At 42.1% G+C, this 13,772-nt stretch overlaps 1 protein-coding gene, 1 long non-coding RNA gene and 1 other non-coding gene across 3 annotated transcripts; 2 read left to right on the forward strand and 1 right to left on the reverse strand.

Moving 5' to 3' along the window:
• Positions 1–113: 113 nt before the first annotated feature.
• TOMM7 (translocase of outer mitochondrial membrane 7) lies at positions 114–5,367 on the reverse strand. The gene is made up of 3 exons (XM_074900405.1): positions 4,835–5,367; positions 1,525–1,573; positions 114–336 (listed from the first exon to the last, which is right to left on the reverse strand). Exons 1-3 carry the CDS (start codon positions 5,262–5,264, stop codon positions 321–323), a joined length of 495 nt encoding a protein of 164 aa, XP_074756506.1. The 5' UTR covers positions 5,265–5,367; the 3' UTR covers positions 114–320.
• LOC141958010 (uncharacterized) lies at positions 5,237–13,009 on the forward strand. The gene is made up of 2 exons (XR_012633222.1): positions 5,237–5,368; positions 12,144–13,009. It is a non-coding gene; the product is annotated as an uncharacterized LOC141958010 (long non-coding RNA).
• On the forward strand, positions 12,431–12,518 carry LOC141958296 (small nucleolar RNA SNORD93). The gene has a single exon (XR_012633257.1). It is a non-coding gene; the product is annotated as a small nucleolar RNA SNORD93 (small nucleolar RNA).
• Positions 13,010–13,772: the final 763 nt, after the last annotated feature.

The raw sequence follows: 13,772 nt of genomic DNA on the forward strand, positions 1-13,772 counted from the left end.
TATCATCATATTTTGGGAAAAAGAAAAAAACAAACCCCACACAACAGGTTATCCTTTCTGTAATAAAGAAATTACTCCATTATAGCTACGTAAAGACTTAAAAACAATGCATATCCATTCAAATTGTATTTATTTAATTAAACTGTAATGCAAATAAATTAGGTCCATATAAACTCCATTTTGCTGTATGTAGAACCTATGTCATTAGCAAGCTGATTGAGCCAGCTGGTGTAAGTGTCCACCTCGTCCTCTGGAATGCTCGTATCTTCAGACACTTTCTCTGTCCATTGGCTGGTTCTAGAACAGGACCACCACATCCTTCATCCCCAAAGTAGACTGAAAGGGGAGGGGGGAGGAAACGAAAGTCAGATTTGCATGTACCTGTTTTTAAATGGGTATTTGTAAAACACAAGTCTGGAGGAACAGCCCTGTAGATGTACAGAATAAACGCTACCCCCCAGAAGACTGAAATAATTCCACCTTTAAAGTAACACTTAAGCCTACAGAGCATGAATATGCGTTAAGAAAAATTAGTGTCTGTAAGCTTCGGATTAGGCCAAGCTTCTGGTATGTATGTACATACACTCTGGTATGAAATACATTATGCTGGACAGAGACACACTCAATGGATCAAGAAAAAAAAGTCTCAAACTGCTAGTGAAGCTAAACATAGAAACACTGTCAGCAAGCAAGCAACTCTAGCAAGTCAGTTCTTAAGACAACAGAAGATTTTACGAAAACTGTAATCTTGATGCTTTTTTTCATATTTTCTCCTGCTAAAACTAGCTTCCTTGAATCACTGAATCCTAAAAATGGGATTTCTATACATTGTAACTGTGTTACACTAGAAAAGTTAAAAAAGGACTTTGCAAATACTGTCTATCAATTATTTGTCTTAGGAATACCTGGTTCTGCATAGTAACTAAAGTTATTTCAAGAAAAATAAGTCACGTTTTCTTCAAAACTTAATTAGTTTGACCCATAGAAGCCCTCCAACAATACTCAAATACCACAAGAATTCAAGTATTACTAATGCCATGACACTGCAGCACTAACAGTCCCACAAGAGGCAACGTGAACAAATGCACTTTGCTTCATAACAATGACTGATACTGAAGGATATAGCCCTTTGTTTCATGCAGCTTTTATGCAGTTATCATATTTGCAAAGGCAGAAGACAGTTTTGTTTTAAATTTGTGCTAGAAAGCTTCCTCAGTGCAGAAACTGGCATTAACTAGCTCTACAACAGATTAGAAGGGTAGCTTCCACTCAAAAGGTAAAGGAAGTCCCATATATTAAAAGCCATGCAAGATTAAGAGAAAGGCCCTCCCAAGAACTTGTGTTCTGCTGTCTTTTAATTTGGATTTCTGAAGAAATGAGAACCACAGACAGCTATGCTTTCATTCTGCACAATTAAAAACAATGGGTGGAAGCAACCTTCCCAGCTGTTGCTGTCCAGAGGTAACACCTAAAACGGTAAGTACCTGCACCGAGTTTGCATGTACATTTGGAACCGATACATACCTCCAGATAGTTGGCTCAGGCATTCCAGGATCTGCACCTCTCTTAAAACCTGAAGTGAAACACATCGCATACATATATGTAAAAATATGTATGTTCAGACTCCCACATAGTTAAATCCCTATCAAATTATTCCAGCCCCCTGAATTGCAATAAAAAAGAAAACCTATTGAGCAGAGAACTGTGATTCATGAAGTTGCTTACAAACCTGAATAAAAACTGCACATTCTTATCAGGCTTAGAAAGTAGAGAAAATAAATAAATGTGTACAGTTTTTGGTGGGGTTTTTTTTCAATTCTTACCTGCATCTTTATCCACCCCAAAGATCAAGACATAGATACCTACACACACAAACATATAGATTTTAAATGCTGTTCAGAAAGTAACCTAGTAAAGCTGGACCAACAGCGACACCTGTAACTGGTGGAAGTGAGCACCTTGAGTCCTAACAGGCAGTGTTCTGCAATGACATCTGATGCAGAACTTAAAAGTATTATTTCAACAACAGTTCACTCAATTTAGGGTGACAGAATTCTAAATGTTAAATCAGTTAAACCTAAAATCTTCTATTTTTACTGGCATATTTTGAAAAGCTACCTATTACTAAAGCTTGCAAAGAAACAAGATGTTTGTCAATCTACACCCAGGAAAATGAAAAAAAAAAAGCTAATTACAAAGAGTTCATCCGAGCTAATGACTCAAATACCAATTCACTAAAGCAAATGTATGCTAGAGAAGCAATAGAAGATTCAGTGTATGAAATATCTTTGCCCACTGTACTGTAAGTTAAAAAGTCTTGAAGCGGAATCATGCAATGCATGCACTGTTCAACACACTCTCTCCTACACTTGTTATCTAGAAATGGATGTTACACGAAAAACAGATTATTTCCCTCGTTTACAGAAAATAAATCCTTAATGTCAGTTTGCCTGAAACACAGGCCATGAAGGTTAATGGAAAAACTTCTATTAACTTCATGGGCACTGGGTTAGCTCTTTGAAGATAACCTTGTGTGGTTTGAGACTATTAAACATCCTGACCCACTTTCTTTGGTTGACATACTGTCCAACAAAATTGCTATAAAATTAATGAAGCTGTATTAGGAGTCACACTCAGTGTGTGAGCGTTTCTGGCTTTTTCCACCCCTAGTAATTTTAAATAAGCAAGCCAGGTTTAACAAAATTGCACTGGTCTAATTTACCTACTTAAAACAGGGGCATTCACTTCAAAGTAAGTTTAAAAAAAAGACAACAAAAAAACCCCTGACCAACAACCTATAATTGGACATTCACATACCATGTTCGCTCATACATCCCCTGAGCATTCCATCTTTGCCTAGAAAGCTTTTCAGATCAAGTTAAAAGCTCAAAAATTCTGGAAGTTTCCTTGCTTGTGTTTAGTTTAAAGTGTTTTTTCATATACACAGGGGTCAATACAAAAGTCTACCTTGAACCAGTGACACCAAGGACTGCGTAGTCGCTTGCCCTGTCACTGCATCACACCTTCCCTCCCAGATTCAAATGTAATCCCAGTACAAAGAGGTTCTTCCAATTCTGTGGGGTTTGAGTGCATGCCACCTCCAAGTACCTATGGCAAGCAAAGGTGGCACCTGCATGTCCCCCTCCCATCTGCTTACACTTAATGTCCTTTCATTACAGCACATTACCTTATAAGGCAGCTGTGTAGATTTGGAACAGTAGACTTCTTTTCTGGAAATATGACATTAAACTACAACTTAAGTTTCTCACCTCTACATAACAGAAATATACTAAGCACCCTGATATCAGTGCAACTATAAACACAATAAGATGTCTTTGTATGACTTGAAGTAACTTATTTCATTTCCTCTGGTGTCCCTCAGTACAAACAGCACCATTCCCACATTCATAGATACTGTCATGGGAGTAAAATCAAAACACAACTTCAGCAAAAGAAAAATTAGGTCACAAAACACTGCTCAAATTCCCACCCAAAAATTATCAATTTAAAGTAAGTGATAAACTAAAAATGGAAATCTAATTAAAGTTTAAACCTAATATTGATGATTAGGGGTTTTTTTCATAGTGTTTGATGTGACCTCTTTCACTTGTAGTTGTTAAAGCATGCATGTAACTGCTGAAGGACCAACTTTCTCCTGATTATTATCTATTATTTGGACAAAGCCCTTCAAACTGGACGCTGTATTTCTCTCAGTTAAAACAACAGATCAGCTCCCAACCCTCCTTCATGTTTGCATTCAAGGCAGAGATGCCTGCCTGTTTTAGATGCTTTTCCCAAAAGGCACAGCAGAGTTGGGGCAGAAAGCAAGTCAGATGAACCGTGTGGATTAGCCTTCCTGGGACCCCTTATCATAAAAAAAGTGAAGAAAAGTGTCAGGCCTACTGCACACGTGCGTATCTTAAGTAGGTCAGGCTCTTCGACAAGGACTGCTGACGGCATGCAGCCCAAACCCAGCAGAACTACCATGTGGCTGCGATGCCCAGCCAGCCCCATGTCCGGAGCAAATGAAATACACCCTGGGAGCCAAGCATGACACAGATGCATCCCCTGATGTTTCACAGCAGTTCGGAAACAGGAGCCACGCCACTCTGAGGAAGCCTGTAACCTGTACCTAGCTGGAAATTCAACCTCAGCCAGAGGCTAGCAGCCCTCTCGGCACAGAAAGCAGAGCTCCCGGCCACAGACAGCTTTCTCCTCACACGCTGACTCCCTACTGCAAGAAACACACGGGTGAACCTACTAAAGCCGCCAGGCGCTGACGCACAATTAAATCGCAGCTTCGCCCGCTGTTAAGCCGCTCCGGTGCGCGCTCAGCGCGCTCCCCAGAGGGGCTCGGCCCGCCCGCCTGCCACAGGCCACCGGCGCCCGCGGCCCTCCCCTCACTGGGCACGCAGGCCCAGCGCGCGCTCCCAGCGCGGCAACACCCCCAGGAAGGGAAAGAGGCAGAAAAACCTTTTTAAAGGGGGGAAAAAAAACCCCAAATAACCCAAACCCAACAAAACCAAACAACCAAAACCCACAAACAAGAAGACCCCAACTACCCCGCAGTCCTGCCAAGCCGCCGCCCCTACCCCGCGGGGCCCCAGGCCGGGCCCTCCGCGCCCCCAGCGCTTTCCGCGGCCGCGCATGCGCGCGAAGGGCCGCGGAGCCGGGGTTGGCCCCGCCGCGGGGCGCGCGCGCTGCCAGGGCAGGGCAGGGCCGGGCAGGGCAGGGCCGGCCCGGGCGGGCGGGAGGGAGGGAGGGAGGGAACGCAGCGCGCCCGGCCCTCGGCTTCCCCAGAGGCCGCCGAGCGCCACCCCCGCCCGCCACTGACCTAGGTAGAGCACGACGGGGATGAAGCCCCAGCGGATGGCGAACTGGCCGCCCTTGAAGAGCTGCTGTAGCCGCTGCTTGGCCTCCTTGCTCAGCTTCGGCATTCCGGCGGCGGGGGAGAGAGGAGGAGGATGAGGAGGAGGAGCCCAGCCGGCCTGTCGCGCCGCGTGAGGGAGGGTGGGCGGCCCTTCCCTGAGAAGGGCGAGAAAATGGCGGCCGCGGGGCTCCGTCCGCTTGTCCCCGCCCAGCGGGCAGGCGCGGAGCGGCGGCTCTCTGCTGGCCCGGCCCGGCCCCGCCCCACGCCGGAAGGGATTGTTCTGCGCTGTAGCGTCGGCCTCGCAAACCGGGAGCGACGGACCCAGGCCGGCCCGCCAGAATCGGGGTGTTTGTTCGAGGGTGAGGGGGTGACAGAATCTGTGGGCCTTCTTCATCTGTCTGTAGGTCCTGCATTTCTGTGTTTGTGTTTCTTTCCCGGAGCTCGCAAGGTATGCGCACGCTTTTCACGCCGCCTCTGGAGGCCGGGAAGTGCCTTTTGGTAAGTGAGAGATGGAGCGATAAACGTTTCTGGGTGAAATTGGAAAGTCCTCTCCATCTTTGGTACCACACTGTGCGATGTGTTCAGTCATGTGGAAATGCAGCCTTCTGGGAGTGAAAGCTTGACTAGAAATATGGGGGAAGGCATTCTGGCTTTTTACCCTAATATCTAAAAAATGCCACTTAGGACTTGTCCTTACAAAGTCTGAACCTGGATAAGTACTGAGGCACTTTCTTTTCAAACAGATAAATGAGTGGTCTCAGCAAGAACCCCCTGTAGTGCCCTAACCACCAAGCTGTTGTCTATTTGACACCACTACTTACGAACAGCTTGCTGCATGATATCTGTGCCATTGACTCAGCCAGTTATATCATATTTGTACCACATTTTCATTCTTTCTCAGGTGGTCTGCTGCCGTGACAGATCCAGGTCTTCAGGTTCCTGGGATTACTAATGTGGCTGCAGTATTTAACATTGACAGTCTGTGTCATATCTGCTAGCTGTGTCAAACTATATGGAAACACTGGAAAAAGTTCTTAAAAGTCACTCCTTGTGACAGTGCAGAAATCTGCTCAGTCTTGTTTATGGTCATGATTTACTCACCACACACAGTTAGTTCTACACATGATGTTTTGGTTTGCCTACGGCAATTACTTGAAGTTCTATTTCCATGTTGTCATATTAAGAATAACAACAGATCAGTGCTTTCAGATCCAAAAAGGAATCCAGGGCTACAATAAATATCACTTATACAGATACATCATTTCCTCTTCCAATGTGTGGATGCCTGCTGTGCTATTCTAAGATGATCAAAATAGGAAGTGATAGCTTGTTCCTTTCTTTTCAGGTGCGGACAGGTAGCAACCTTTAAGCTGCATGAGGGATTCTGGCAGCCCATGGCTTGCTTTTGTCATGGTCCACCAATAATCAAAATGTGGGGGATAAAAGAGTATTTTGGTGATGTGATGTCACAAATATGCTGCCATGTTACAGAATGCACAAACGGCCCTTCCTCATGTAAAACAGCCATATGTAGTGTGCTTTCATATGTATTAAACACGTTGATGGACTACATGAATATTTCTAGTCATGTGATTGACATATTTAATGTTGTCTACCAAGTAACGCGAAGGCTTAGAGTTCGTGAGTGGCTTCTTTATGAACTGAACAGCTTGTCCCTAAAGAAAGGTTAGGCACCAGTGCTGTAGTTCATCAGCAGATGAACATCAGTATGAAGCTTGGAATGTGAGCCCACGCCTTTCCCAAAAGAATATGCCTTCATGACAAATGGCACATGATGCAATCATATGTTGTATTTTCTTTATACATTCTCAGCCGTTAGGGGCAACAAAGCGGGCTCCACAAAATGACACAATAATGAAAGCACATTTTATGTCAGTTGACTTCATACTGAGTTAGTTTTGCTTGATGTTTTTTGAACAACTTCTTTTGGCTTACTCCATTCTTTCTGCAGCTGGTAAGCTGCTGGGATAGGCAGAAAAATACAGGGTAGATATCTTCATTTTGCTTTAAAAAATAAAAGTGTTCCCAGTATCATCTTACAGGTAGGGCTTTTCCCAGGTTATTGTTTAGCAACCAGGATGTTGTTACTTGAAAGTAATACCTCCAGATTAATGGAACACTTTAAGTAACAAATCTAGAATTTGTGGAACACTAATGAACACTTTTCTGTGGCAGGCTTAGGCAACTAGTAATACAAATAATCCATAAAAGGCAGAACTGCCTCTGAAGTGCTGTTTGTGTCTTGCTGTTCGCTAGTATTAATGGTGAGTTTGTACTTATCAGTGTCACATATTCCTACTTTGTCATATCTGGTCTGGTACTTGTACATCAGTGGATTGCTGTACTTCTGCTCCTGAAATTGATACCATGTAACTATTAAACTATTTTTCGGATAGTTTGCTGTTTGAGCTGGGAACTCTTAACTTGAAATTGAGGTAACAAGTCTTTCTATCCATAGGTTTGCATTAGCTTTCGGTTGTTTTGGTATATTACTATTGTCTAAATTTGCAAACTAGTACTCATGAGTAAAGTTGTACAAACATTTAAATGACAAATTTACTATTCTGAACTAGTGTAGTGCAGGAGGCACACTCATTTATCAGTAATGGCTTGTCATACTCTTTTAGAAAAGAAAAAACTCCAACCAATGAACCTTATTTTCTGACCCTTGTGAAGGAAGAGAAATGGTTGCTGCAGGAACCTATTTTTCATCAGTTTATATTAAATTGATTTTCTCTTGTAGATGACACCATCAGATCTGTTTCCACAATGTTACAGCTTGTTCTTTCTAAACATACAAACCCAACTGTTCATTAGGGCACACATCTTGTTAATGATCTCTTACAAAATATTACAGTAAGTTGTGACCCACTGTATTAGAATTAAATTAAAAAGGTATTTTCCTTAAACTTCTTGTAATTTTAGTGTAAGTGGGATTCACTTATGTGTGGGTCAAAGGTACTAAATGACTGATCAAAATGGTTCTGTCTTTTGTTTGAGTATAAATTGGTTTATATTGGTTTATTAGGGTATTCACAAAAATGTGCCAGTGTGTACCAGCTGTTTTTCTTCTTTCCTTCATACATCAAGTCAAGGAATAATTTTCATAGCACAGAAAGTTTCCTTGATAGCTCTCATTTCTCATGTCTGCTAATTCTAATGTTTGACTAAAAGCTTGTATCTTATTTCCTTTATTTAACTATAGAAGCCAGGAAATGAATAACAAGAAAGTTAATATTTCTTTGCCACAGTTCTTTTGCGAACAGAATTGATGGTGTAGGCTAGAAGAGCACAAGTGTATGAGTTTTGTATGCAAATAAACCAAAGCTGATTCTGTATAGCTAATAGTCTATGTTTATATAGTGTTACAGACAGAAGTTGTATATTTGTAAACTAATGTCTTTAATAGCAAGACTAGCTGTATTGAGGGAATCCAGCCTCCCCAGCCAGAAGACAGAGACTGGGAGAACAACCACCCCACAATCCAGGAGGAGACAGTCAGTGACCTGCTGCATCACACAGACACACACAAGTCTGTGGGGCCGGATGGGATACACCCGAGGGTGCTGAAGGAGCTGGCTGGGGTGCTCACCAAGCCGCTTTCCATCATTTACCAGCAGTCCTGGCTGACCGGGGAGGTCCCGACAGATTGGAAATTGGCCAATGTGACACCCATGTATAAGAAGGGTTGGAAGGATGGTCTGGGAAATTACAGGCCTGTCAGCTTGACTTCGGTACCCGGGAAGCTGATGGAGCAGCTCATCCTGAGTGCCGTCACACAACACATGCGGGACAACCAGATGCTCAGGCCCAGTCAGCATGGGTTTATGAAAGGCAGGTCCTGCCTGACAAACCTGATCTCCTTCTACTAGGGTGACCTGCTTATTGGATGAGGGAAAGGCTGTGGATGTTGTTTACCTTGACTTTAATAAGGCCTTTGACACCATTTCCCACAGCATTCTCCTGGCGAAACTGGCTGCTCACAGCTTGGATGGGCACACGCTTTGCTGGGTAAAAAACTGTCTGGATGGCCAGGCACAGGGAGTTGTGGGGAACGGAGTTAAATCCAGTTGGTGGCCGGTCACGAGTGGTGTCCCCCAGGGCTCGGTTTTGGGGCCACTCCTGTTTAACATCTTTATTGATGATCTAGATGAGGAGATCGAGTGCACCCTCAGTCAGTTTGCAGATGACACCAGGTTGGGTGGGAGTGTTGATCTGCTCGAGGGTAGGGAGGCTCTGCAGAGAGACCTGGACAGGCTGGAGCCATGGGCTGAGGCCAGCTGGAGGAGTTTCAATAAGGCCAAATGCCGGGGGCTGCCCTTGGGCCACAACAACCCCCAGCAGCGCTACAGGCTTGGGGAGGAGTGGCTGGAGAGCTGCCAGTCAGAGAGGGACCTGGGGGTGTGGATTGACAGCCGGCAGAACAGGAGCCAGCAGTGTGCCCAGGTGGCCAAGAAGGCCAATGGCATCCTGGCTTGTGTCAGCAATAGCGTGGCCAGCAGGGACAGGGAAGGGATCTTACCCCTGTACTGGGCACTGGTGAGGCCGCCCCTCGATTCCTGTGTTCAGTTTTGGGCCCCTCACTACAAAAAGGACATTGAATGACTCGAGCGTGTCCAGAGAAGGGCAACGGAGCTGGTGCAGGGTCTGGAGCACAGGTCGTACGGGGAGCGGCTGAGGGAACTGGGGGTGTTTAGTCTGGAGAAGAGGAGGCTGAGGGGAGACCTCATCGCCCTCTACAGCTCCCTGAAAGGAGGTTGCAGAGAGCTGGGGATGAGCCTCTTTAACCAAGTAATAAGCAATAGGACAAGAGGGAATGGCCTCAAGTTGCCCCAGGGAAGGTTCAGACTGGATATTAGGAAGCATTTCTTTACGGAACAGGTTGTTAGGCATTGGAATGGGCTGCCCAGGGAGGTGGTGGAGTCACCATCCCTGGAGGTGTTTAAGAGTAGGGTCGACTTAGCACTGAGGGATATGGTGTAGTTGGGAACTGTTAATGTTGGGTTGATGATTGGACTGGATGCTCTTCAAGGTCTTTTCCAACGTAGACAATTCTGTGATTCTGTAAGAAGAGTGAGAGGAGAGCAGCACTTCTTCTGTCCTAACACACATCCATAGTCTCATAGTGTCCAAAGGATCATATTTACAGTAAAGAAAAAAAACCAAAACACCAAACCCAAAAAATTCCCACAACAAAACAAAAACAAACAAACAAAACTAAACAACATAAAAAACCAGAGTATGCCAACAGTGAAAGTTTATACTGACTCCAGAAGTTTTCTGTGCCTTTATTTGGCTCCTCTTGCACTTAGGATATTAGAGGGTCTAAGAGCTCAACAGTCCTTTGGTGAGCTATTGACTCACCCGAAGGGTAAAAGCAACAGTCATCTTCCTTGCAGGTTTAGGTTGGTGGGACAGAGTATTCAAATAACTGAAATACTGAAAACTGGTCCCTAAACCCAAATATTCCTATGATTTGGCATGAAACAATGAGCTGGTTTGAAGGGAGAAGAAGTAATACCCAACGAAATGGGTACTGTAAGAAACTGATGGAGGCAGCTTTGCCCAGAGAAGACACAATTAGGATGTTGTGGGTGTGCTCTGGGTACTAGTTTGTGTTTATAATTTATTATAGTAACATTTCCATGAAGGATACTGGGTTTACTTGATTTTTTTTTTTTTTCTTATGGCTGATAGTGAAGACAAAAGCACCTGGAATGGTGTATCCATTAAGAAAAGCAAGAGCCCTAATTGCTGGAATGAAAAAAGAAAATTCAGTAATACCATGTGTTGAAAGTTTTTTGTTATAAAAAGCCGCTTGAATTTCTTTTGCCTTGTAGTTCATGTGATCGGCAACAACAATAATATCCGGAATAAAATTGCAGAGGTTTTAACTGGGACAACAAGAATGTGAATCTCTACTGTTTTATTAACTTGATTAGCAGTAATTCCACAAGTGCTGTGTTTTCATTGCAAATAAATACTGCTAACACTCATTGTAAACCAGCCAAATGTTTCATGCTTTATGGGTAAAGGAGAGAATTGAGGCTCTTATAGACATGACTGAATCACTTGAGTGTCAATCTGTGGTTCAGGGAAATAATGTCACTCAGTCTGATGGCTTTAGCTTGTCTTTGTTTTTTGGTGCAAAGGGTACATTTCAGTTTGAAGAATTCCAGACCTCAAGCTTTATCAACATACCACAAAGTAAAGCCATGCAGTAGTGCATGCAACTAAGAAGCTGAAGAAGGAGACAAAGTGAAGTGACATGTTAACGTTTGTGAAAAATTACTGTAAATGCTACATAGGAAATCCCTGCAGACCTCCATTATGCACTTAACACTCTCGCCTTTGAGATTTCCCTTCAATCTGCTGTCAAGAAACTGCATTAAATTCATCTGTTTGGGAAGAAAGTTTGAGTTTGACTTTGTTTATGGGTAACTTGCATTTCAAAGATACTGCAATTGATATTTCATACTTGAGAATTACACTGTAAATCCGTATAAATACTATAAGAACATAAACAGGTATTTAACAGAGTTCCATTACAGGCTGAATCTTTACAATGTCATTAAAATGGTAGTGTATTATGACTAGACATTCTATTTCACATTATTATTACAATTATATTTCTATTGTGCCCTAGTAATGATGGTCTTTTTCTTCCATTCCGTTTTAGTATTCCCATTCATTTAGTCTAATAAATCCCAGCTACTCTGTGGTACTGGTCTGGGAAATGTTCCTTGTCATTTCATGAGGCGACAAATAGAAATGGAAAGCACTACAGTAAAAAAGGACTTAAGGCTGTCTGATTGTCATGTGGGAAATGTCAGAATTCTAAAATGTCTCTTTTTTGAATTTTTATAAGACCTGGATTACTTGGGGGTGGATATGTTTTGCGTTTTTGCATTTAGTATTTAGCATATTTTCAAAACATACTTGCAATACAGAGCAGTAATGCATATGAAAAATTTCTGTCCCGATTAGAATCTCTTTCACATAAATTTCTGTGTGATGCTCATTGGCTGTACTGTCTGACATGGGATATTTCCAAGAAAAGTGATATTGTCAGATGCCTGTCTAGAAAATTAGTGAAATGATCAGAGTGGTAGGAACAAAAATCAAAGTGTAGTAATTCTGTATATCCAATACAGTAACTATACAACTTATTTGTTTACAAATAAACCAAAACTGAGTGGTAATACAAAGTTGAGTGCAAACATGGTAATAATTTCATTATTTTTCATTACAGCTCCTGAGGCGAATGAAGGAGAAGCAGCAGTCTGAGGTGAGACAGCATTCAACAGAACCTCATCAAATGCTTTTAGAGACCTTTGAGAAGAACTGCTGTTGTGCTTGAAAATTTAATATTACCTGTTGTAAAACTTTACTATTGTTTGAAAGTTGACTTTCCCATTCTCCCCATCCTCATTTAATAATGAAAAGGGTTACATTTAAAGATACTGCTATCTTTTACCACAGATAGTTCCTCTAAAAACACAACAGTTCTTAAATGCATGTTTTTATGATTGCAGTACTTGGCCGAGGATGAAAACTATAATCTGATTCCTTGCATACTTTCAGTGATACGCAAAAATCTGATGGATTAAAGGATTTTCTGAGGCCAAAACTAATATCCATATTTAGTCATTCTTTGGTTTTAAATTAAGCTCTTTTTTTAGCATCTGAGCAGTGAAGGTTTCAGTAGCTCTAGGAGGATTTTTCTCTAAAGATACTTGGATGTAAACCTTGTCAATTGATCTCAACTAGATTTTTGTTGCTGGAGAATATGTTGCTATAACAGCACATGTCTATAAAGATTTTAAAGGACTTAGAAGATGCTTGTTTTAGTCAAATGTTTTCTATGATTGAAACAAGATGAGAAAAACAGTGAGTATATTCTAATTTCCAAAACAGTCTTTGCTCTTGTTATGCTTGTTTTTATACCAGTTCTGACCTTAGTTCATTGTATTAAAGTGAGGCAGCCATGAGAACGTAAGTCTTTGCAATCAGTTGACAGCATTGCACATGAAAATGAAATATTTCTCTTTGATGCAGAACAAAGAATGGGAGTGTTTGAAGAATAAGAATTGTAATTAAAAGTCATATTCTGCTTTCTCTCTTTGGTGAGCATTTGTTGTAATAGTCTTTCTTGGCATCTGTCTACAAAAAATAAACACACTGCTGAAACTTTTTCTGACAATGTAATACTTGAAAATCTTAACTGATTGATGCACGGAATTCGCTTCACTGATTTACAGTAACACTTTTGGACGCACTCATTTAGATCTTACAAGATAAATGTATACAACAACAAGAAGTTCCTAACTATTTCCTAGTTATAAGCAAAGAGAAAAGTAGTAAAGCAGAAAGGACCTCTGAGCTGAAATATACCAGGTGGATGTGGAACAGGTTTGTGTGGGTTTTCTGCTAGAATGTGAGTTTGCTCTGTTTTTTATCTTAAATCACTGTTAAAAAAATACAGTTTCAGTTATGGTGTATATCCCTAAGTATACTTTTCCTCTGGTGCCTCCAAAACGGGAAGAGTGTTTGTTAAAATTAAGATATATTTTTTAAAGTATATATTAAATTTTAATTTACCATAACTTTAAATCAAACTTAAAGCATAGCTTGAACTCTTACTTCAAAGATAGTCTAGGTTTTAGTGTCGTCGTTATAACAGCTTTTAACAACTCATAATGCAAATTACAGAGTCCAGAGCATAATAGGGAACATGTATATTTTCAGATTGTGGCTAAGATCATAGAATCACAGAATGGTTTGGGTTGGAAGGGACCGTAAAGACCATCCAGTTCCAGCCCCCCTGCCCTGGGCAGGGACACCTTCCACTAGCCCAGGTTGCTCAAAGCCCCGTCCAACC

Source organism: Athene noctua, chromosome 2 (genome assembly GCF_965140245.1).
Source record: "Athene noctua chromosome 2, bAthNoc1.hap1.1, whole genome shotgun sequence".
Lineage (NCBI taxonomy): Eukaryota > Metazoa > Chordata > Aves > Strigiformes > Strigidae > Athene > Athene noctua.